Source organism: Chrysochloris asiatica, unplaced genomic scaffold (assembly GCF_000296735.1).
Source record: "Chrysochloris asiatica unplaced genomic scaffold, ChrAsi1.0 scaffold00165, whole genome shotgun sequence".
In the NCBI taxonomy this organism is placed as follows: Eukaryota; Metazoa; Chordata; class Mammalia; order Afrosoricida; family Chrysochloridae; genus Chrysochloris; species Chrysochloris asiatica.
Window position 1 is genome coordinate 1,374,798 of NW_006408683.1, and position 22,762 is coordinate 1,397,559.

General features: G+C 36.2%; 1 protein-coding gene across 3 annotated transcripts in view; it reads right to left on the minus strand.

The window, feature by feature from the left end:
• The window catches only part of CDC42BPA (CDC42 binding protein kinase alpha (DMPK-like)), a 628,044-nt gene that overhangs the window by 236,933 nt on the left and 368,349 nt on the right, over positions 1-22,762 (minus strand). For all 3 annotated transcript variants that reach the window (XM_006871264.1, XM_006871263.1, XM_006871265.1), the window contains 3 exons: positions 18,347-18,480; positions 5,664-5,906; positions 5,329-5,439 (listed from right to left, as the gene is read on the minus strand). In XM_006871264.1, the coding sequence (XP_006871326.1) occupies positions 5,329-5,439; positions 5,664-5,906; positions 18,347-18,480 (488 nt within the window). The remainder of the gene's footprint in view (positions 1-5,328; positions 5,440-5,663; positions 5,907-18,346; positions 18,481-22,762) is intronic.

A 22,762-nucleotide genomic window follows, 5' to 3' on the forward strand; every position in this document is an offset into this window, starting at 1 on the left:
TTCTACAACTTGCACAGTGAACTAGGCCTCGTGCAAAGTCTTTACAGAGTATAGGACCTTAGGTGGAATCCTGAGTCCCATCCAGAAGCTTGTGAGGTGAGACATTCCCCACTAGAAAGGACAAGCAGACTGGAACAGCTACAGTGACAGAAGATACATCTTCATAATGAAACTGACCTATACTCAGAGCAGTAGTTACTCTAAATACCAACAGAGAGGGATAGAGTCTTCAAATCAAGTATCAATGCTATCCGCTCTGTACACAGGGTAGATAGGGACAGGCAACTTAGACATTGGCTAACTAAAATGAGGGGGCAATAAAGGCATGAACTGACTGGCTTACAAGGTTTGTAAGCTTACAAGAGGGAGTTCAGTTTAAGAGTATGGGGGGATAGAAAGAGTCCCCACTGAATAGCTCTCATCTTGTCTAGATGGGTCTGGTGAAAAGAGATGGGGATAAGATTTGTAAGATTCATAGTGAATAATTTTTATCATGACTAATTGCTACTGTCACAATTGTAAAGGTAAAAGTTTTTTTTAACAAAAAACGGTGAGCAGTTAATCTTAACAGAGGACCCTAGGAACATCAAGAGAGGATCACACATGCAGAATGCGGGACCTTGTCCAGAGAAACAGCAGCGTAGGAGATGGAGGCAGAGATGGGGGCGTAGGGAAGGGTAGCGGCTGAGGACTCTAGATACATGGACTAAGAAGAGAAGGACTAAGAGCTGGTGGCCAAGAGCAGAAGTTAGAGGCCTCATGCTCCCTGATCTCAAAACTTACTACACAGCCACAGAGGTCAAAACAGGTTGGTACTGGTAGAAAGAAAGATATATAAATCAATGGAACAGAATTGCGAACCCAGAAGTAAATCCATCAACATACAGTCAAACTGTTCTTTGACAAAGGAACAAAACATTAAATGGAGAAGAGACAGTCTCTTCAACAAATGCTGCTGGCAAAACTGGAAACTGATTTGCAGAAGAATGAAACAAGACCAGTATATTACACCATATATAAAAACAAACTCAACATGGATTAAAGAGCTGAATGTAAAACCCAGAACTATAAAGACCATCAACAAAAAATAGGGACAAATTTAGGGGCTCTAAAACATGGCATATATATACTACTAAGCATTACAAAAAACTCACACATAGTAAAAGACAAAATAAGATGACTGGTACCTCTTAGAAACTTATGTGCATCAAAATATTTCAACAAACGAGTAAAAAGGGAATCCAGATTAGAAAAAATATTTCCAACTATGTTATCAAACAAGGGACTAGCATCTAAAATTTATAGAAAACGACAATACCTATGGTGTCCTGGTGTGGCACGATGGGATATAGTACTGGACAGCAAGGTTGGTTTGAACCACAAGATCAGGTGTTTCAAACTCACCAACTGCTGCTTGGAAACCCTAATAAAGGGTAGCTATGAAATGGAACTGACTTGATGGTACTTAACAACAACAACAACACCTTCACAAGAAAAAGACAAAACAATCCAATTAAAAAATGGGCACATGATATGAATGATACTTCACTAGGAAAGACATTCAGGCAGCCAACAAACATGAAGAACTGTTCATGATCATTAGCTATTAGAGAGACGCAAATCAAAATAACTATGATATATCATTCAATACCAGCACTAACAGTGAAGTTTAAAAAACCAGAAAACAACAAATGTTGGAGATGATGATGAGAGACTGGAACTATTCCACATTGTTGGTAGGACTGTAAAATGGTTCAACCACTCTGGAAAATGGTATGGTGCTTCCTCAGAAAGTTGGACATAGAAATATCTTATGACCCAGCAATCCCTCTACTTGGTATACATGCACAAGAAATATGAGCAAGGTATGCACAGTGATGTTCATCAGAGTACTATTCACAATAGCAAAAAGATGGAGAAAGCCTAAATGCCCATCAATGGAAAATGGATAAACTTTGTTACATATGCACAATGGAATACTATACAACCTTGAAGAATAACAATGAATCTGTGAAACACCTAATGACATGGATAAATCTGAAGGACATTATACTGAGTGAAATTAGTCAATCACAAAAGGACAAATATTGTATAAGATCATTATTGTAAAAGTTTAAGAAATGCTTTTCCAGACTACAAGAAACATTCTTTGATGTTTACCAGGGGTGGGAGGAAGGTAGAATAATTCACTAGCTAGACAGAATAATTCACTAGACACATGTTTGTTCAGGTGTTAGCGGGGGGGGGGGGATTTGTAAGAAGGGGAAGGGGAATATTCAAGAAGAGAGAGGTTGACAGATGAATAATGAAGACACAGAGAGGTAGGATTGGGCTACATGGGATAGAGGCATATAGTGATATAAACTCAACACTGGAACAACAGTGTTCTGTATGTAGATACATGGATTGACATGTACGTTGAATGGGCAAGGGATGGAAAAAAAAAAGGGTTATGTGTTTGTCTACTGTGTGGATATAGGTTTTTCCTTACTACTATTGTAAAATACACATTAATGTGTGACAGAAATGAATATTGGGCATTATGATCACAGAAAGTGTAGGCCCACCTTCAGGCTATAGCTGACGGAATTTATTAAAAGGGAGAGTTAGGATTTGCCCAGGGAAATAGGCTTCTTGTTAAAACTTTGTAGAGTATGGGTCCTTAGCTGGAATCCTGATCCCCTTCTGAAATGGGATGTATACATTTGAAACAACATGCAGGCCAACCCAGAACTGCTGGGAGAATATATATTCTGGTGAGGTGCACGTGTATAGTCATTTTTAAACTTTTTATTTTGAACATTTATAGCCAAAGTCATCAGCTTTACAGTCAACAAAATATACACTTTGTTTCTTCTTAATGATTACAACCTCTTTGCTGCAACAACAGTTATCTATTTCATCCCTGTGATTCCTCATTTTATAGCTTGTATTTCACAAATGAGCAACATTTCTGGGTCTCAATTTCCTCAAATATAAATTATCTCTAAAATTTCTTCCAGTTTGTACTCTGGAAACATACTAGGGTTGAACTGAAAACTAGTTGAAATGGTAATATAATGACTTCTCAAAAAGCATTTTGGTGTTAGGTGCCAGAGAATTGTCAGAGAAATACTTTAGCTTTCATAATTCTACCACAAATTTCATCTACTGATTTAGCAAACTTATTGAACAACTACTAAATATCTGGTCCTGTGCCAAGTTAATAATTTCCTTTGTTTTCATTAAGCTAGTTGACAGTTTAGGTGGAGAGAGAGGTATGTGAATAAACAATTATAAGTGCAAAGCTAGAAATACTACAGAATTTTAAAACAGCATAGAAGCAAGGGTATCTAGAGCTTTGGAGATGATAGTCAAGTTGTTTCTTATATTTTTCTAAGTGAATAAGACCCTAAACTAGCTGTGGTAGCTGGTACAGAAGAAAGAGGATGAACAAAGTTCTGAAGTCAAGAAAAAAAAGCAGATGCCAAATCCATTTTAGAAAGCAGGACTCCTTTAAACTGTGGCAGTATGGTTTAGACATGGGCTTGCTAACCACAAGGTCTGTGATTCAAACCTACCAGCTGCTCCATAAAGACTTAGAGTCTCAGAAACCTTATGTAGGGCAGCTATGAGTCAGAATAGACTTAGAGGCAGTTGTTGTGTTGTTATTAAGTGCTGTCATGTTGGTTCTGACTCATAGCAACTCTGTATGGGGCTTCCGAGGAATGGCTGGTGGGTTTGAATTGCCAACCTTGTGTTTAGTAATCCTGTACTTATCCTACAGCATCACAGTAGCAGCAGATAGACCAATTTTAATCCTATTCTCTTGCTTGGACATGCATACTACTACTACTATTAATTAATATTTTAAATTAATATTATTATCATCCAAGCTAACTAACCTCTGTTATTATTTTCCTTTTATTGTGTTTCACAGATTCTGAATTTTTACAAATTGAAGGTTTGCGGCAACCCCATGGCCAACATATCGTTGAGCTGTTTTTGCTAAGTGCCGTTGAGTTGGTTCCTAATCATAGCGACCCTGTCTAGGGTTTCTGAGGAGCAGCTGGTGGGTTTGAACTGCTGGCCTTGAGATTCAAAGCAACCTTTCAATCCAGGGCATCATCCTCTAGGAACACACCAGGACACCCTTTTTCCAACACCATGTGCTCACTTTGTGGTTCTGTGTCACAGTATAGTAATTCTCACAATATTTCAAACTTTTGCCACACATTTAATAGACTACAGTATAGTGTGAACATAACTTTAATACTCACTGGGAAACAAGAAGAATTGTGAGACTCACTTTATTGTGGTATTTGCTTTATTGCAATAGTCTGGAACTGAACCTGCAATACCTGTGAGGTATGCCTGTTGCTAATAATTTCTGAGCATTTATGACACGTCATTTTGTACATGAATATTTGCATTTCTAACATGTAACTGATATGATAATTTTACAAATAAGACAGTTTAGACACAGTTTAAATGACTTGTCCAATATTACATAGCTTGTAACTGGTAAGCCAGGAGTAAAAATTAAACAGCCCAGCTCCAGAGTAGGCACAAAAATTTCCCTTGCAAAGCCAACTTCTCCTCAGAATTGTCAGCGGATACCCATTATGATCTCATTCCAATACGTGAGTCTGCAAAGCTACAAATGAACCTCTAAGTATCTACAGAGGATCTGGACCTTTATTTACTTCTCGCAGGCAGATTACCACTGCATCTTCTAAGATAGGCAGCTCTTCATAACTATTTTAATTCCTTCCTGACAGATTTTTTTCTCCCCAATAAACCTATCTTCCCTTTCCTTGCAGCCTGATTAGGGAGTCTCTTTCAGCCTCTTAGGGGATTTGTGGTGGCACAGTGGTTAAGGGCTTAGCAGCTAAGTGGAAGGTCAGCAGTTCTAACTCACCAGTTGCTCCATGGGAGAAACAGGAGGCAGTCTGCTTCCATAAAGAATTACAAATTTGAAAACCCTATGGGGTAGTTCTACCTTGTCCTATAGGATCGCTCCATAGGATAAACATTGGATTCTGAACCTCAAGGTCGGTGGTTCAAGCCTACCTACCAGTCACTGAGGGATAAAGATGAGACTTTCTGCTCCAGCAAAGATTGGGAGCCTTGGAAACCCTATATAGGGCCACTATGAGTTGGAACTGATTTGACCGTACTTAACAGCATATGTATATGTTATACCTGCCTCCGAAAGGTAAGAATGAGAAGTATGTTCCTGTATTAGGTGTGAAAGATCAGGTAGTTTTCAATCTGCAATGAGGAGAATACATAAGCACCTATCAGGCCAAAAGAGAAGAAAATTAAACTTAAGAAATCAAAACATACCTTCAGTCCCTCCAATTCATTCTCCAGTTGCTTTGAATAGTGCTCGCTCTGCTCACGCAGCTTCCTGTCTTTAGATGCTTCAGCAGTTAGAGCTTCTGTATGAACTTCCAGCTTTAAAATAAAATGAATGCAGAATTCATGATTATAATTGGTTTTCAAATAAAATAATGTTTTCCCCATGGAAATTTGCCTTGAAACAGGAAAAAAACTCAAATGTCAAAATTCATATTGAATATTACCAAATTGAAAATTTTTTTTTTCAGGAATGAAGTATTTATTACTTCACTAGTCTGAAAAACAGCTTTAATCACTAGGAAATTTGCCTGACTACTAACCTCTTTTTTGGCTCTTTCTGTTCTGCGCAGTTCTTGCCTTAAGCTTTCAACTTTTTGTTTCACCAGGTCCACCTCTTCTTCCTTATCTTGGACATGGCGAGCAAGTTTCTGTTTTTGGGTGTGCAATTCTGTTAGTCGCTCATTGATCTCCATGAATTCCTGCATGGCCAGTTTCCTCTGGCAGTGTGCGTCTTTCAGCTCTTTGGATTGGTTTTTTAATCGCTCACTAGCCTGGACTAGTTCCTACAGTTTTGTAAAAAGAATATAAGTTACCAATTCTGCAAAGCTAAAGACCAAATCTAGCCATCAAACTGGCTATTATGAAGTCAAGGAGAGCCAAAATTATTCACCTTAGGACAAAATAAAATGAACTGCTTTAAAACCCGTATTTAGGGCATGGTGTTCGGTTTATATTCTTAATCTCTTACAGTGACATTGGTAAATGAGAAGGAACGGCCGATTAGATAAGGATTACAGGGATATGAAATATATGGCCAAACTTAAAATTTTGTGAAATTTAATGGACATTTGTCTGTTTTTTTCCTTCTCAATTACACAGCGTGACTATAAACTATAAATACAAGGATGCCCTTGATATGGTGTGGGTCAACAGCAAAGAAAGAAAAGTTAAATCTGAAACTCTCAAACTGTACAGCTAAACTTAGAGGGGCTTAAGTGGACTCAAGGAGCTCTAGTGGTACGCAGGGTAAGCAATGGCCTGATAATTGCAAATTTGGCAATTCAAACCTACTAGTTGCTCTGCAGTTTCAGAAAGAGGAGGCTTTTAGCTCCTATAAAGATTTACAACTTTGGAAACCCTATACAGGTTGCTATGAGTCAGAATTGACTAGATGGCAATGGGTCTAAAGTGAACTCAGGTCAGAAGAAACACCTGCATTCAGTAGAAGAAAATGCAAATCCTTATTAGAGGAAAAGAGCCTCAGTGAAATTTAGGGTTTGTTTGTTGTTTTTTTTCCCCACACATGAAGAGCACACAAATATGAGTTCACAATTTAAAATCCCTAAATATAAAAAGAAACAAACCACAATAAGCAAGCTACAAAAATAACAAAGACGAGCAATAAACCCCAAAGGTATTCAGTATTAAAATGATCAGATAAAAATTTTTTGTTATGTATAAAATATTTGAAGAAATGAAAAAGGACACCATAAAACTGGGAGAAAACAACAACAAAATCTATTAAAAATGATCTGGCAGATTTGAAAAAAAAAATAAAAACCAAAAATCTTTAAAGAAATAAAAAAATATATAATTGCTAAAATTAATTACATGAATCTACCATTTTTAAGCAAGAAAAATAAATCCAAACTCAGTAACTTAAAAAAATAAAGGAACTATATAACTCCAAGATCTTAAAAACAAAAACAAAAACAAAAAAGCAAATCACCACAAAAAGATAATTAGAATAAGAGTAGACATCTAAGAAACAACAATGAATGTGAAAAATATTTTCAAGTAGATAAAAAAATAATTAATACCATATATGTCAATTTGAAGACTACGGTACACCTCACTCAAACCATGGTACTGTCAATGGCCTCATATATGCAAGTGTAAGTTGGACAAAGAATAAAGAGGATCATAGAAGAACTGATGCATTTGAGTGACAATGTTGGAGAAGAACATTAAAAGAACCATGGACTGCCAGAAGAACAAACAAATCTATGTTGGAAGAAGTACAGTCAGAATGCTTCTCAGAAGCCAGAATGGTGAGACTTTTTCTCTCATACTTTGGATATGTTATCAGAAGGAATCAGTCCCTGGAGAAGGACATGATGCTTGGAAAAGTGGAGGGTCAGTAAAAAAGAGGAAGACCACCAATGTGATGAATTGGCACAGTGGCAGCAACAAGACTCAAGCGTAACAACAATTATGAAGATTTTTTCATGCTGGGCAATCTTTTGTTCTGTTGTGCATAATGTCTCACAAGTCACAGCCGACTTGATGGTACCTAACAACAATAATTGTATAGCCAGAAAAATTATTTTCCAAGTAAGAGGCTAACATAATAACAACATCATATAAACAAAAATAACAGAACTTACCACAACCATATCTGTATGAAAGGATTCACTACAGTTTTATTTCGAGAGAGAGAAAAATTATTTTAGAAGGAAGGTGTGATATATGAGAAGGAATGGCAGGCTAAGAAACTGATAAATATGAATGTAAACATAACAAAATCCTATCTCTGTATGACTGTATTACAAAAACGTGAAAATTTTAGGGCAAACAGAAAAGATGAAACTAAAATACTGGTGAATAACAGTATATAAACTGGGAAACAGTAATTGTAATTAAAGTTCCTTAAGTTGTTTGGGGGGTGGTTAAGTTATAAAATTAGACTTTGTTAAATATATACAGTAAAATTTAAGAGTAATTACAACAAAAGACTAGAAATAGTAGAGTGTAAAACAGGAACAAGAAAACACAAAAAACTACTTAAAAGCAATAAAGGAGAAAAACAGTAACATAGAAAGAACATAACATATATAAAGCAATAGGCAGAATAGTAGAGATATTTCCAGTACATGAACTCACTGCTGTTGATTATGACTCATGAACCAATGGGACAGAGTAGAACTGGTCCTTAGGGTTTCCAAGATTGAAAATGTTTATGGGAGCAGATAACCGCATCTTTTTCCAGTTGAGTGGCTGGTTGGTTTGATCCCCCAACTTTGTAGTCAGCAGCCCAATGCTTAACTCACATTAAAAATAAATACAAAAGGGAAAAGAACCAGTTAAAGGCAGAGTTTGCTATACTGGATTAAAAAACAAAATCTAAACTTTAATACCAAAAAAGGTAGGGAATGTCACAAGACAATGATAAAATATTCAATTCACTAGGAAGAAACACCATTCTAAACATTTGTGCATTTCAAAAGATAGTCTCAAAATATATTTTAAAATACTTGCTAAAACTTCAGAGAAAATTTATCAACAGAATGGAAAGTTTCAATTTCCAAATCATTAAAATAAAAACCAAGCAGACAAAAACCAGTAAAAATAAAGATTTTGAAAGTCTAATGAACAAGCTTTATATATAGAAGCTTGCATCAAATATTGGGAACACATACAGAACATTTAGAAATAGAATGGTCTAAAGTCATAAAGCAAGTCTCAGTAGATTTCAAAGATTAGACATTATACAGATTAGGTTTTTTAATAATATTGCAGTTAAATTAGGACTCACAACAAAAGATATAACTCCATCCATTCAAAATTTAAAAAAAAAAAAAAAAAACCCAAAAAACTAAAATATTTAGAACAAAAAAACCCTATAAAACTAAAAAAAAACAAATTAAAAATATATATACATTAAAACTTGGGGTACAGATAAAGTTATACTTAGAGGGAAAGTTATAGTTTGAAATATTTATATATTTTAAAAAGGTTGAAATTCAAATAAATTCACATAAGAAATTAGAGACAAAACAATGCAATAACAGCTCCCAAATCTGAGCAAAAGATAATAAAGTACATAAACTTATGAGCTAGAAAAAGATAACCAAGCCAAAAATCATTCCTTTGGGAATAATAAAGAAAACAAATATTTGGCGAGATTAATCAAGGGAACAAAAATGAAGGCACAAATAAATAATTAAGAAAGAAAAAGAGCCTGTAACTATGCATCTAGATGTGATTTTTTAAAAAGACAATAAAAGAATACTATAATGAACTTTATGTTAATACATTATCTTAAACTTAAGACTTAAACAAATTTCTAGAATAATACAATTTATAAAAACTGTTTTAAGAAGAAATAGAATGCCTGACTAGCCAATAAAAATTAAAGTACCTGAATTAATAGTAAGTAAAATTTCACCATCCCCTTCGCCCCTAGAAGTTTGGAAGAACATACAGACACAGATGGTTTTTGGGGTAAATTCCTCCAATGTTTCAAGAAACAGATAATTTCTCATATATAAACTCTACTAGACAATATAAAAGGAGGGAACTTTACCAAGTTCTTTGTAAAGCTAATATTATCTTCATATTTAAAATAGAAAAAAGTAAAGGAAAAAAATTACAGGCCAATCTCATTTCATGAAAATAGATGTAAAATTACTAAACAAAATAATAGTGAGTCAATTCCAGTGATATACAAAGTGGATAAGCTCTGAAACTAGATTCTGTGTTGAAATTCCAGCTCTGCTACTTCATTGATCTGTTACCATGAACAAGTCTCCTTAATTTCCTGTGCTCAATTTCACCATTTGTAAAATGAAAATAATAATAACAATACCTAACTCACACATGGCTCTTAGTACAAACACAATGTAAATATTACCTATATTACCCTATTCCACCACTCACCTGTGGTGGATTCTGTGTTGCAGTAATGCTGGAAGCTATTCCACTGATATTTTACATAACACCCATGGTGGACAAGTTTCAGTGGAACTTCCAGACAAAAACAGATTAGGAAGAAGGAGGGATGGACCACTTTGAGGGTTAACCTCTGAAAACTTTATGAATAGCAGCAGAATATTGTGAAATACAGTGCCTGAAAATGAGACCCGCAGGTTGGAAGGCACTCATAATATGACTGGGGAAAAACTGCATCCTCAAAGTAGAATTGATCATAATGAAGTGAGTGGAACAAAGTTTTCAGGACCTTCATTTTCTGATGTGGCACAACTCAAAATGAAAAACAGCTGCAAACATCCATTAATAATCAGAACTCAGAACATAAGAGGTATGAATTTAGCAACACTGAAAGTCATAAAAAATGAATGGAATGCATAAAGACAAATATTCTAAGTGTTAATGAGCTGAAACAGATAGGTATTGGTCATTCTGAATTGAATAACCATATGGTTTTGTATGACAGGCAGGAAAAACTGAAAAGAAATGACTTCATATTCGTCAGAATGAGTATTCCAAAACATATCTTGAAGAACTATGCTGTCTGTGATAGGATAATATTCATACACATACAAAGAAGACCAGTTAATGTAACTGTTATTCAAATTTAGAACCAACCACTAAAGCCAGTGATGATGAAATTGAAGAATTCTACCAGCTTCTTCAGTGTGAAATTGGTCAAGCATGTGATCAAATTGCATTGATAATCACTAGCAATTGGAATGTGAATGTTGGAAAAAAAAGGAATAATCAGTAGTTAGAAACTATGAGCTTGGTGATAAAAATGATGCTGGAGATCACATGATAGAATTTTGCAAGAGCAATGACTTATTCATTGCAAATACCTTATTTCAACAAAATAAAAGGCAATTATCCATGTGGATCTTACAAATGGAATACACAGGAATCAAACTGATTACATCTGTGGAAAGAAATGATAAAGAAGCTCAATATCATCAGACTAAACAAGGTCAGGGTGTAGAGGAAGAACAGGCCATCAATTGTTCTTATGCAATTTCAGGCTGAAGCTGGAAAAAATTAAAACAAGTACCCAAGAGCCAAAATACAACTGTGAAAACATCCCATGTAAATTTAGAGACCCTCTCAAGAATAGATTTGATGCATTAGACACTAAAGACTAGAAACCAGAGGAAAATTATACATAAAGAAAGCAAAAGGTCATCAAATGGACAGGAAAGAAAGAAAAGAACAAGAAGGATGTCAGAAGAGACTCTGGAAGAAAGGAAGTAAAAGAGCTGAACAGCAAGTTTCAAAAGGCAACTCAAGAAGACAAAGTGAAGTATTATAATGCAATACTCAAAAACCTGGAGTTAGAAAACCAGTAAGTGGAGGGCACGCTCAGCATTACTCAAGCTGAAAGAACGGAAGGAAAAAAGTCAGCACCTGGTTGCAATACTGAAGGGTTCTATGGGCATTGATGGAATGAAAATTGAAATATTTCAACGAAGTGATGCGACACTGGAAGCACTCAATTATCTATGCCAAGAAATTTGGAAGGCAACTACCTGGCCTACTGAGTAGAAAAGATCTGTATTTGTGCCTATTTCAAAGAGAGATGACCCAATGGAATGTGGAAATCATTGGACATATCACTGATACCCCATGCAAGTAAAGTTTTACTAAAGGTAATACAGATATGGTTGCAACCATATATTGACAGAGAACTTCCAGAGGTTCAAGCCAGTTTCAGATAAGGACTGTGGAATGAGGGATATCATTGCTGACTTCAGATGGATCTTGGTTGAAATCAGAAAATACCAGAAAGATGTTTACCTGTGCTTTATTGACTATGCAAAGGCTTTTGATTGTGTGGATTATGACTAATTATGGACAACATTGTGAAATATGAGTATTCTGGAATGCTTAATTGAGCTCATGAGGAACCTGTACATAGATGAAGAAGCAGTTGCCCAAACAGACAAGGGAACACGATATGTTTTAAAATTAGAAGAAGGGTACGCCAGAGTTGTATTTTTTCCACCATACTTATTCAGTCTGTATACTGAACAAATAATCCGAGAAACTGGATTATATGAAGAAAAATGTGGCATCAAGATTGGAGGAAGACTCATTAACAACCTGCGATATCAAGATGATACAATTTTGCTTACTGTATTTGTGTAAGGGGACTTAAAATACTTACTGATGAAGATCAAAGAGCACAGCCTTCAGTACAGGTTACACCTCAATGTAAAGAAAACAAAAATCCTCACCACTGGACCAATAAACAACATCCATATATATGGAGAAAAGACTGAAGTTGTCAAAGACTTAATTTTGCTTGGATCAGCTATCACTCATGGAAGCAGCAGCCAAGAAATCAAAGGATGCATTGCATTGGACAAATCTGCTGCACAAGATCTCTTTAAAGTCTTCAAGGGCAAAGATGTCAGTTTGAGGACTAAGCTGCGCCTGACTCAAGCCATGGTATTTTCAATAACCTCACATGCATGTGAAAGTTGGACAGTGAATAAGGAAGACCAAAGAAGAATTGATGCATTTGAGTTATACTGTTGGAGGAGAATATTGAAAGTACCATGAACTGCCAAAAGAACAAACAGATCTGTGTTGGAAGAAGGATAGCCAGAGTGCTCCTTGGAAGCCAGGATGGCGAGACTTCATCTGTCATACTTTGGACACATTGCCAGGGGGGACCAGTCACTGGAGAAAGATACCATGTTTGATAAAGTGGAGGGTCGGAGCAAAAGAGGAAGGCCCACAGCAACATGGACTGGCATGGTGGCAGCATCAATGGACTCAAACATAGCAATGATTGTGAGGTTGGCTCAGGATCGGGAAGTGTTTCATTCTGCTGTACATAGGGTTACTATGAGTCAGTACCGACTTGATGGCACCTAACAACAGCAACACCAAATGGGCAAAATTTACCTCTTGTCTGTCAGTTTGTTGTACTGTGGTGGCTCATGCATTGCTATGATGCTGGAATCTATGCCACCAGTAGTTTTAAATGCCAGAATGTTCACTTGTGACAGACACAATGCAGCAGAGCTTCTCCACAAGGAGAAACTAACTAATGAATGGTTAGTAATGGAAAACATTATGAAAAGCACCATTACAATGTCAGATGAAGTATCAGAAGATGAAAACTTTATGAATAGCAGCAGAAGAAAATAAAAATAAGTTCATGAAAGCCAAGATATAGTGCTGGAAGATGAGCTCCTCAGGTTGGAAGGCACAAAAAACACAACTGGGGAAGAGCTGCTTCCTCAAAGTAGAGTTAACCATGAATATGTGAATGAACTAAAGCTTTCAGGACCTTCATTTGCTGATGTTGCAAACTCAAAATGAGAAGAAACCGCTGCAAACATCCATTAATTATCAGAACAAGGAATGTATAAAATAGGAATCTAAGAAAATTGGAAGTTGTCAAAATTGAAATGAACTCATAAAGACGTATTACTAATTGGAACATGAATGCATGAAGAATGAATCTAGGAAAACTGGAGGTTGTCAAAAATGAAATGGAACTCATAAAAATCCATTAATAATTGGAACGTGAATGTACGAAGAATGAATCCAGGAAAATTGGTAGTTGTCAAAATGAAATGGAATGCAAGATCAATACCCTAGGCATTAGTGAGCTGACTGGCCATTTTGAATCTGAAAATCACTATGCCAGGAACAAGAAATTAAAAAGGAATGGTATCCCATTTACTGTCAGAAAGAAAATTTCAAGATCTATCTTGAAGTACAACATTGTCTGTGATAGGATAATATCCATATGCCTACAAGGAAGACCAGTTAATACCACTATTATTCAAATTAAGCACCAAGCACTAAGTCCAGTGATAATGAAATTGAGGAATTTTACCAACTTTCTCAGTTTGAAATTGATCAAACATGCAATCAAGATGTACTAATAATTACTGGTGATTGGAATGCAAAACTTAGAGACAAAGAGTAAAGATCAGTAGTTGGAAAATATGACCATGGTAACAAACAATGCTGGGATTGCATGCTAGAATATTGCAATATCACTGACTTATTCATTGCAAATACCTTTTTCAAAAACATGTGAACCTCACCAAATGAAACACACAGAAATCAAATTGATGACATCTGTGGAATAGATAATAGAGAAGCTCAATATCATCAACCAAACAAGGCCAGTGGCTGACTGTGGAACAGATCACCAATTGCTCTTATACAAATTCTGGCTAAAGCAGAAGAAAATAAAAATAAGTCCATGAGAGCCAAAATTATGACACTGAATACATTCCACCAGAATTTAGAGATCATCTGAATAACAGTTTCAATGTATTAGAAACTAATGTTCTATGACAACAAGAGTTGTGACATCAAAAATATAATACATGAAGCAAAAGGTCATTACAGTGACAGGAAAAAAAGAGGAAAAACTAAAATGAATGTCAGAAGACTGAAACTTTCTCTTGAATGTAGAGTAAATAAAGCAAATGGAAGAAATGATGAAGTAAAATAACTAAGCAGAAAATTTCAAAAGACAGTTCAAGAAGACAAGGTTACTATTATACTGAAATGTGCAAAAACCTGTAGTAAGAAAAAAGGAATTCAGTATTTCTCAATTTGAAAGAATAGAAGAAAGAATTCAAACCTTGGGCTGTAATACTGAATGATTTCACAGGCAAAATATTGAATGACACAGAAGCATCAAAATAAGATGGTGGGAACATACAGTCACTGTACCAAAAAGAAATGGTCAATAATTTCTAGAGGTAGCATATAATCAAGAACCGATGGTATTGAAGGAATTAGTGAGAAACAAGACTCCAGAAAGTGACAGAATAATAATGTTTCAACAAACTGATGCAGTGCTGGAGGTACTCATTCATCTTTGTCAAGAAATTTTAATGCCCATTCCAAAGACTGGGAACCAATGGAGTATGGAAATTATCTAACACTATCATTAATATCACATGCAAGTAAAATTTTGCTGAAGAGAATCTAAATCAATTGCAGGAGTATACTGACAGTAAATTGCCAGAAATTAAAGCTGGATTCAGAAGAGGACATGGACCTAGGGATATTATTATTGAGGTCAGATGGATTTTGGCTGAAAGCAGGGAATATCAGAAAGAAGTTTACTTATGCTTAATTGACTATACAAAGATATTCAACTGTGTGGATCATAACAATGTTTGGATAACATTGGGATGAAAGAATATTGCAGAACACTTAATTGTGCTAAGAGAAACTTTTACATAGACCAAGAGGCAGTTATTTGATCAGAACAAAGGGGTACTAAATGGTTTTAAATCAGGGAAGGTGTGTGTCAGGGTTGTATCTTATCACCATATTTATTCTGTATACTAAGCAAGTAATACAAGAAACTGGATTATATAGACAAGAACATGGCATCAGGATTGGAGGAAGACCCATTTATAAACCTGTGATATGCAGATGACTGAAGCCTGCTTGCTGGAAGGAAAGAGGACTTGAAATACTTACTGATGAAGTTCAAAGACTATATACAGCCTTCAGTATGATTGCACCTCAAAGTAAAGAAAACACAAATCCTCACAGTTAGACCAATAAATAAGAGCATGATAAATGGAGAAAAGACTGAAGTTGTCAAAGATTACATTTACTTGGATCCAAAATCACTGCTAATGGAAGAAGAGCCAAGAAATCAAAAGATATATTGCATTAGGCAAATCTGCAAAAGACCTTTTAAAAATGTTTAAGAGCAAAGATGCCAGTTTGAGGACTAAAGTGTGCCTGAAAACACCAAGCTGTGATGTTTTCAATAATCTCACAGGCACATGAAAGTTGGACAATGAGTAAGGAAGACCACAAAAAAATCAATACATTTGAAATGTGGTGTTGGATAAGAATATTGAAAGTACCACGGAGTGCCAGAAGAATAAACACATCAGAATGCTTCTCTTTGTTTCTTATACTTTTGGACATATTATTAGGAGGGACTAGTCCCTGGTGGGTCAGTGATAAAGAAGAAGACCCCCAATGAGATCAGATGGATTGATACAGTAGCAGCAACAAAGGGCTCAAACAGAACAACAATTGTGAGGATAAGGCAAGGCTGGGCAGTGTTTCATTCTGTTGTTTACAGAGTTGCTATTAATTAGAACTGACTCAATGGCACCTAACAACAACATGACCCAAATTAATCTATTCCAGCTGTTCCCTGGAAACCCTGTACAGGGTCACTATAAGTCAGAATTGACTTAACAACACTTAACAACCACAACAAATGTAAGTGTATCAGAACCCATATACTGATCGCTCATAGCACCACTGTTACAGTGTGGGTAAACTATTTGTTGTTGTTAGGTGCTGCTGAGTCAGTTCTGACACATAGCGACCTTACGCACAGCAGAATGAAACACTGCCTGATTCTGCATTTTCCTCACAATTACTGTCATGTTTGAGCTCACGGTTGCAGTGGCAACTATAAGCAACCTAAATATCTGTAAATAAAAGCTTAGATAAATTGTGAAGTGTTCACATAATGGTATATATTATAATAAAATGATGTACAGCTACAATGATGAATCATAGAAATATAAAATTGAATGAAAGGAGAAAATTTCAAAAAGACCACATATATAATTTTATCTTTATAAAACTCAAACCCAAGAAAAATTGATGTTATTTAATGATATATGTGATAAGAAAAGTTTATTTATAAATATGGAAATGAATAACATAAAATTTAGGATAATTGTTACTACTGGCAGAAAGTGCCTGCAGGATATTAAGCAAATCACTTTAACACCTCGTTTGATATAATCTGCCTGTTTCCATGCCTATCATTTTAATTTTTGAAGTCCTGGTGTGGAGCTGGAGGATAAGCACTGGACACAAGTTCGGTGGTTCAATTTTACTAGTCGCTCCTCAGACACCCTATACCCAGTTGCTATGAGGTGGAACCGACTTGACGGCACTTAACACTACCACCAACAATATTAAACTTCTTAAAAATTGAGAATTAAATGTTTAAAAAAAGATAACAATAGAGTCTCATTCTTGGTATGAGTGTGGCAGAGTAACCTACCATTAAATATCCAGCTCTGGTACCGTAGTGGTTACGAATCGGGCTGCTAACCTCAAGGTCGGCAGTTCGAAACTACCAGTAGTTCTGTGGGAGAAAGATGAGGCGTTCTGCTCCCTTAAAGATTTATAGCCTCGGAAACCCTGTGCAGGGTCATTATGAGTCGGAACCGACTCCACGGTACTTAACAACAACAACAACAGTATTAACCACAGGGCCAGCGGTTCAAGCTCACCAGTCACTCCTTGGAAACTCTATACAGGATTGCTATGGATCGGAACCAACTCGATGGCACTTAACAACAACAACAACAACTATTGTTATTACATTATTAAAGCAAATAGAACTTGCTATATACATGCCAAATATTATTAACTTAATCCATGAATTTAAATGGATCTTATTAAAATGCATAAAAAGCAAAACTATATTGATCTAATTTAATCTTTATAATTCTCTGTTTCATTTTTAATTCCCTCCATTTCTTTACTGATAATAGATTTATAAATCTATCCTAGTATGAATTCATTCTGTATTATCAGTGCATTCTATATTGCATCATTGAATATAATTTATATGTGGTGCTGTGGGTTAATGCACCTGACTGCAAAGCCATTTGAACTACAAGGTTGGTGGTTCAAGCTCACCAGTCACTCCTTGGAAACCCTATATAGGGTCGCTATGGGTCGGAACTGACTCGATGGCACTAAGCAACAAATGCAATAAATCACTGATTCCTTGTTCACAAGTTGGCTACAAATAGTCCCAACATTTTTTGTTTATTATAGAAGCAATAGTATATATAGCAGATGGTTCAAATAAAGTATTTTATTCTAATGCTTAAATACTGTTACACAAAATTCTTATGAAAATGACTAGCTGGTTTATCCATGCCACTTTGAAAGAGAAATGGTAATAAAAAAAAGATCATTAAAGAAATTTTAGGTTGTAACCTTTCAAGTATGTTCATATCAATAACTTACAAATCTATTATTTGTTCATATTCCTTTCCAATAACAGTGACTTTTCAAATCAAGATCATTAACTCTCTAAAAAGACACATTATTCAGAGCTTTAAATATTCAAGAATATATATTTCATGACTAGCTATCAATCAACTGATTATAAAAAGTAATTATAAAACTGCCAACCAATTTTTAAATATAAAATTAATAATATATTCAGAATATTTTAAATATTCAGATGAAACAAGGCTAACAATTTAGAAAAACCTTTAACAATCTATGTATAGAGTTTTACCTTATTTAGATCTTCCCTTTCTTGTTGTAACATTTTGATTTGTTTTTCATAAGCCTTGATTTGTCTAAAAGCATCATTGAGTTCTCGCCTCACAGAATTAGCTTCTTCAAGTTGTTCTTCCAAATGACTTGATTCTAAAAACAAAAGACAATATGAAAACAAATTATTGAAACGGAAGTGTGGTTTCAAAGCATCTAAATTTTTAAAAAGAGAAGTAGTTTGAATTTAGTAATAAGCTTGCTAACATATTTCACTGTGACTCAGAACAAATGACTACATACTAATCCACTATAAAGATGGCAAATGGTTTATGCCAACATGCAAATGGTTTATGCCAACATGAGGAAGTTTTATGAGCAAAAAAACTTCAATGATTAACTAGGAAAAAAGCTCATGCTTCCCAAAACACCATCTTCAGAACCAGCTAAAAACTTAAAGCAAAAAGAACAACTCAACAAAGCAAACACTGTAGTCTGAACAGCAAAGTCAGTGGTTCAAGCACACCAACTGCTCCTTGGAATGGAAACCCTATACAAGGTTGCTATGGGTTGGAACCAATTTAACAGCAGTTGACAACAACAACAACAATTGGTAGTAAGCACTCATGTGCAGATATTAGTCAAAATATAGTAAGATGACTTTGCTTCTGATATCTATTGTTGTTTTGTGAGCAGTCTTAATTATTACATGTAAATATGGTGTGTAAATGATAAAAAATCAGACCTACGCTAATAGTTTTCAAATTATTTCCTCTGCAAAGCATTGCCAACATTAATTGGTACATACAAGTGTGTGTCCACAACTCATCTGTCAGTTTGTCGTAGTGGTGGCTTGTGAGTTGCTGTGATTCTGAAAGCTATGCCACCAGTATTTTAAATATCAGCAGGGTGACCCATGGTGGACAGGTTTCAGATGAGCTTCCAGACAAAGACAGACTAAGAAGAAAGAGTGATGAACTACTTCCAAATATTTAGTCACTAAAAACCTTATGAATACTAGAGAAACACGGCCAGATATAGTGCCAGAAAAATGAGTCCCTCAGGTTGTTAGGCACTCAAAATGAGACTGGGGAAGGGATGCCTCCTCAAAGTAGAGTTGACCATGATGATGCGAATGGAGCAAAATCTGCGGGAGAAAAGCCCGTGGGACCTTCATTTGCTGATGGGGCACAACTCAAAATGAAGAGAAACAGCTGTAAACAACCAGTGAAAATCGGAACATAGAATGTACAAAGTATGAATCTGGGAAAATTGGAAGTTGTCAAAAATGAAATGGAACACATAAACATCAATATCTTAGGCATTAGTGAGCTGAAATGGACTGGTATTGGCCATTTTGAATCTGACAACCACATGGTTTACTATGCTGGAAATGACAAATTGAAGAGGAATGGTGTTGCATTCATCGCCAAAAAGAACATATCTAGATCCGTCATGAGGTACAACACTGTCTGTGACAGGATAATATCCATGCGCCTACAGGGAAGCCCAGTTAATAACACTATTATTCCAATTTATGCACCACCAATAAAGCCAGTGAGGATGAAACAGGAGAATTCTACCAACTTCTTCAATCTGAAATTGATCAAGAGGTAGTGATCACTAACTGGTGATTGGAATGCAAAAGTTGGGAGGAAAGAGGAAAGATCAGTATTTGGAAAATATGGCCTTGGTGATAGAAATGATGCTGGATAATGCATGATAGAATTCTGCAAAAACAATGATTTGTTCATTTCAAATACCTTCTTTAGACAGCATAAGCAATGACTATACACATGGACCTCACCAGATGGAATACACATATAGTGACTACATCTGCGGAAAGAGACGATGGAAAAGCTCCATATCATCAGTCAAAAAAAGGCCAGTGGCAGACTGTAGAACAGATCACTTGAATATATCCCACCTGAATTTAGAGATCATCTGAAGAACAGATTTGATACATTAAACACTAAAGATCAAAGACCAGAAGCGCTGTGGGATGACATCAAGAACATCACACATGAAGAAAGCAAGAAGTTATTAAGAAGACAAGAAAGAAGGAAAAGGTCAAAATGGATGTTAGAAGAAACACTGAATCTTGCTCTCCAGCGTAGTGATGCTAAAGCAAAGGGAATATATGAGGAGGTACTAGAGCTGAACAGAAAATTTCAAAGATCAGCTCGAGAAGATAAAACCAAATATTACAACAAAATGTGCAAAGATCAGGAATCTGAAAACCAAAAAGGAAGAACACACTTAGCATATCTCAAGCTGGGGGAATTGAAGAAAAAAATCAAGCCTTGACTTCCATTATTGAAATATTCTCTGGGAAAATTATTGACTGATGCAGAAAGCCTCAAGAGAAGATGGAATCCAAAGGGAAATGGTTACTATTCAACCATTTCAAGAGGTAGCATATGATCAAGTGCCAATGATACTCAGGGAGGAAGTCCAAGGTGCATTGAAAGAATTGGCAAAGAACAAGGTACCAGGAACTGATGGAATCAAAATTGAAATCTTTCAAGAAAGTGAGGCAGCACAGGAGGCACTCACTCATCTCAACCAAGAAATCTGGAAGACAACTTTCTGGCTGACTGATTGGAAGAGATCTGTATTTGTGCCCATTCCAAAGAGAGGTGACCCAATGGAATGCGGAAATCATCAGACAATCTCTTTGATATCCCATGTGAGTAAAGTTTTACTAAAGGTAATACAGAAATGGCTGCAAGCATACACTGACAGAGAACTTCCAGAGGTTAAAGCCAGATTCAGAAGAGGCCATGGAATGATGGATACCATGGCTGATGTCTGATGGATCTTGACTGAAAGCAGAGAATATCAGAGCCATGTTTACCTGTGCTTTACTGACTAGGCAAAGGCTTTCAATTGTGTGGATCATGACAAGCTATGGACAAGAGTGTGAAGTATGAGTATTCTGGAACACTTAATTGTGCTCATGAGGAATCTGTACCTGGACCAAGAGGCAAGTTGTTCGAACAGAACATGGGAACTACTGAATGGTTTAAAATTAAGAAAGGTGTATGACAAGGTTGTATTCTTTCACCATACTTATTCAACCTGTATGCTGAGCAAATAATCCAAGAAGCTAGGTTCTATGAAGAAAAATGTGGCATCAGGATTGGAGGAAGACTCATTAACAACCTGTGATATGCAGATGATACAACCTTGCTTGCTGAAAGTGAAGAGGACTTAAAACATTTACTGATGAAGATCAAAGAGCACAGTCTTCAGTATGGATTACATCTTAATGTAAAGAAAACAGAAGTCCTCACCACTGGACCAATAAGCAACATTATTATCAACGGAGAAAAGATTGAAGTTGTCAAGGACTTTATTCTTCTAGGATCAACTATTAACACTCATGGAAGCAGCAGTCAAGAAATCAAATGATGTATTGCATTAAGCAAATCTGCTGCATAAGACCTTTTTGAAAGTGTTGAAGAGCAAATATGTCAGCATGAGGACTAAGATGCACCTGACCCAAGCCATGGTACTTTCCATAACCTCATATGCATGCGAAAGCTGGACAGTGAATAAGGAAGACTGTAGAAGAACTGATGCTTTTGAGTTATGGTGTTGGAGGAGAATGTTGAAGGTGCCCTGGGCTGCCAAAAGAACCAATAGATCTGTTTTGTAAGAAGTGCAGCCAGAGTGCTCCCTGGAGGTCAAGATGGCCAAACTTCGTCTCTCACACTTCGGACATATTGTCAGGAGGGACCAGTCTCTGGAGAAGGATATCATGTTTGGTAAATGGAGGGTCAGACAAAAGAGGACCCCCAATGAGATGGATTGGCCAAGTGGCAGCATTGATGGATTCAAGGGTGGCAACAGTAATGAGGGTGGCCCAGGATCGAGCAGTGTTTAGTTCTGCTATGCATAAGGTCACTATGAGTTGGTACCAACTCGATGGCACCTAACAACAGGTGTGCGTGTATGGTAACAAATAACCAAGCTCCATTTCACCCAAGACATCTCTGCTTTTATTTTTAGGTTGTTGGTAAGTGCTGTACAGTCAGTTCTTATTCATAGTGATCCTTGCATGGTTTCTTGGAGCTGCTCATGCATTTCAACCATCAGCCTTTGGTTCAAACCAATCTTGCAGTTTGGTGTTTATCCTACAGTGCCACACCATGACTCCTTGTTTTATAGAGTATACTTAAATTTTCATTTGAAGAACAAACTGATTTTTAAAAATAAATACTTGAAAACTTTGGATCCAGACAAGTATTTCTATTTTTCAGATGAAGAAACAGATGAAGGGAGTTGCACAACATGCCTCAGGTCATATTGCTATAAAGAATCACTAACATGCATTAGTGTGGTGGTGGTGGTTGTGTGGTACTGAGTTAATCCCAACTCATAGGGACCCTGTATAGGGTTTCAAGGCAGTGCATCTTTATGGGAGCAGAACGCC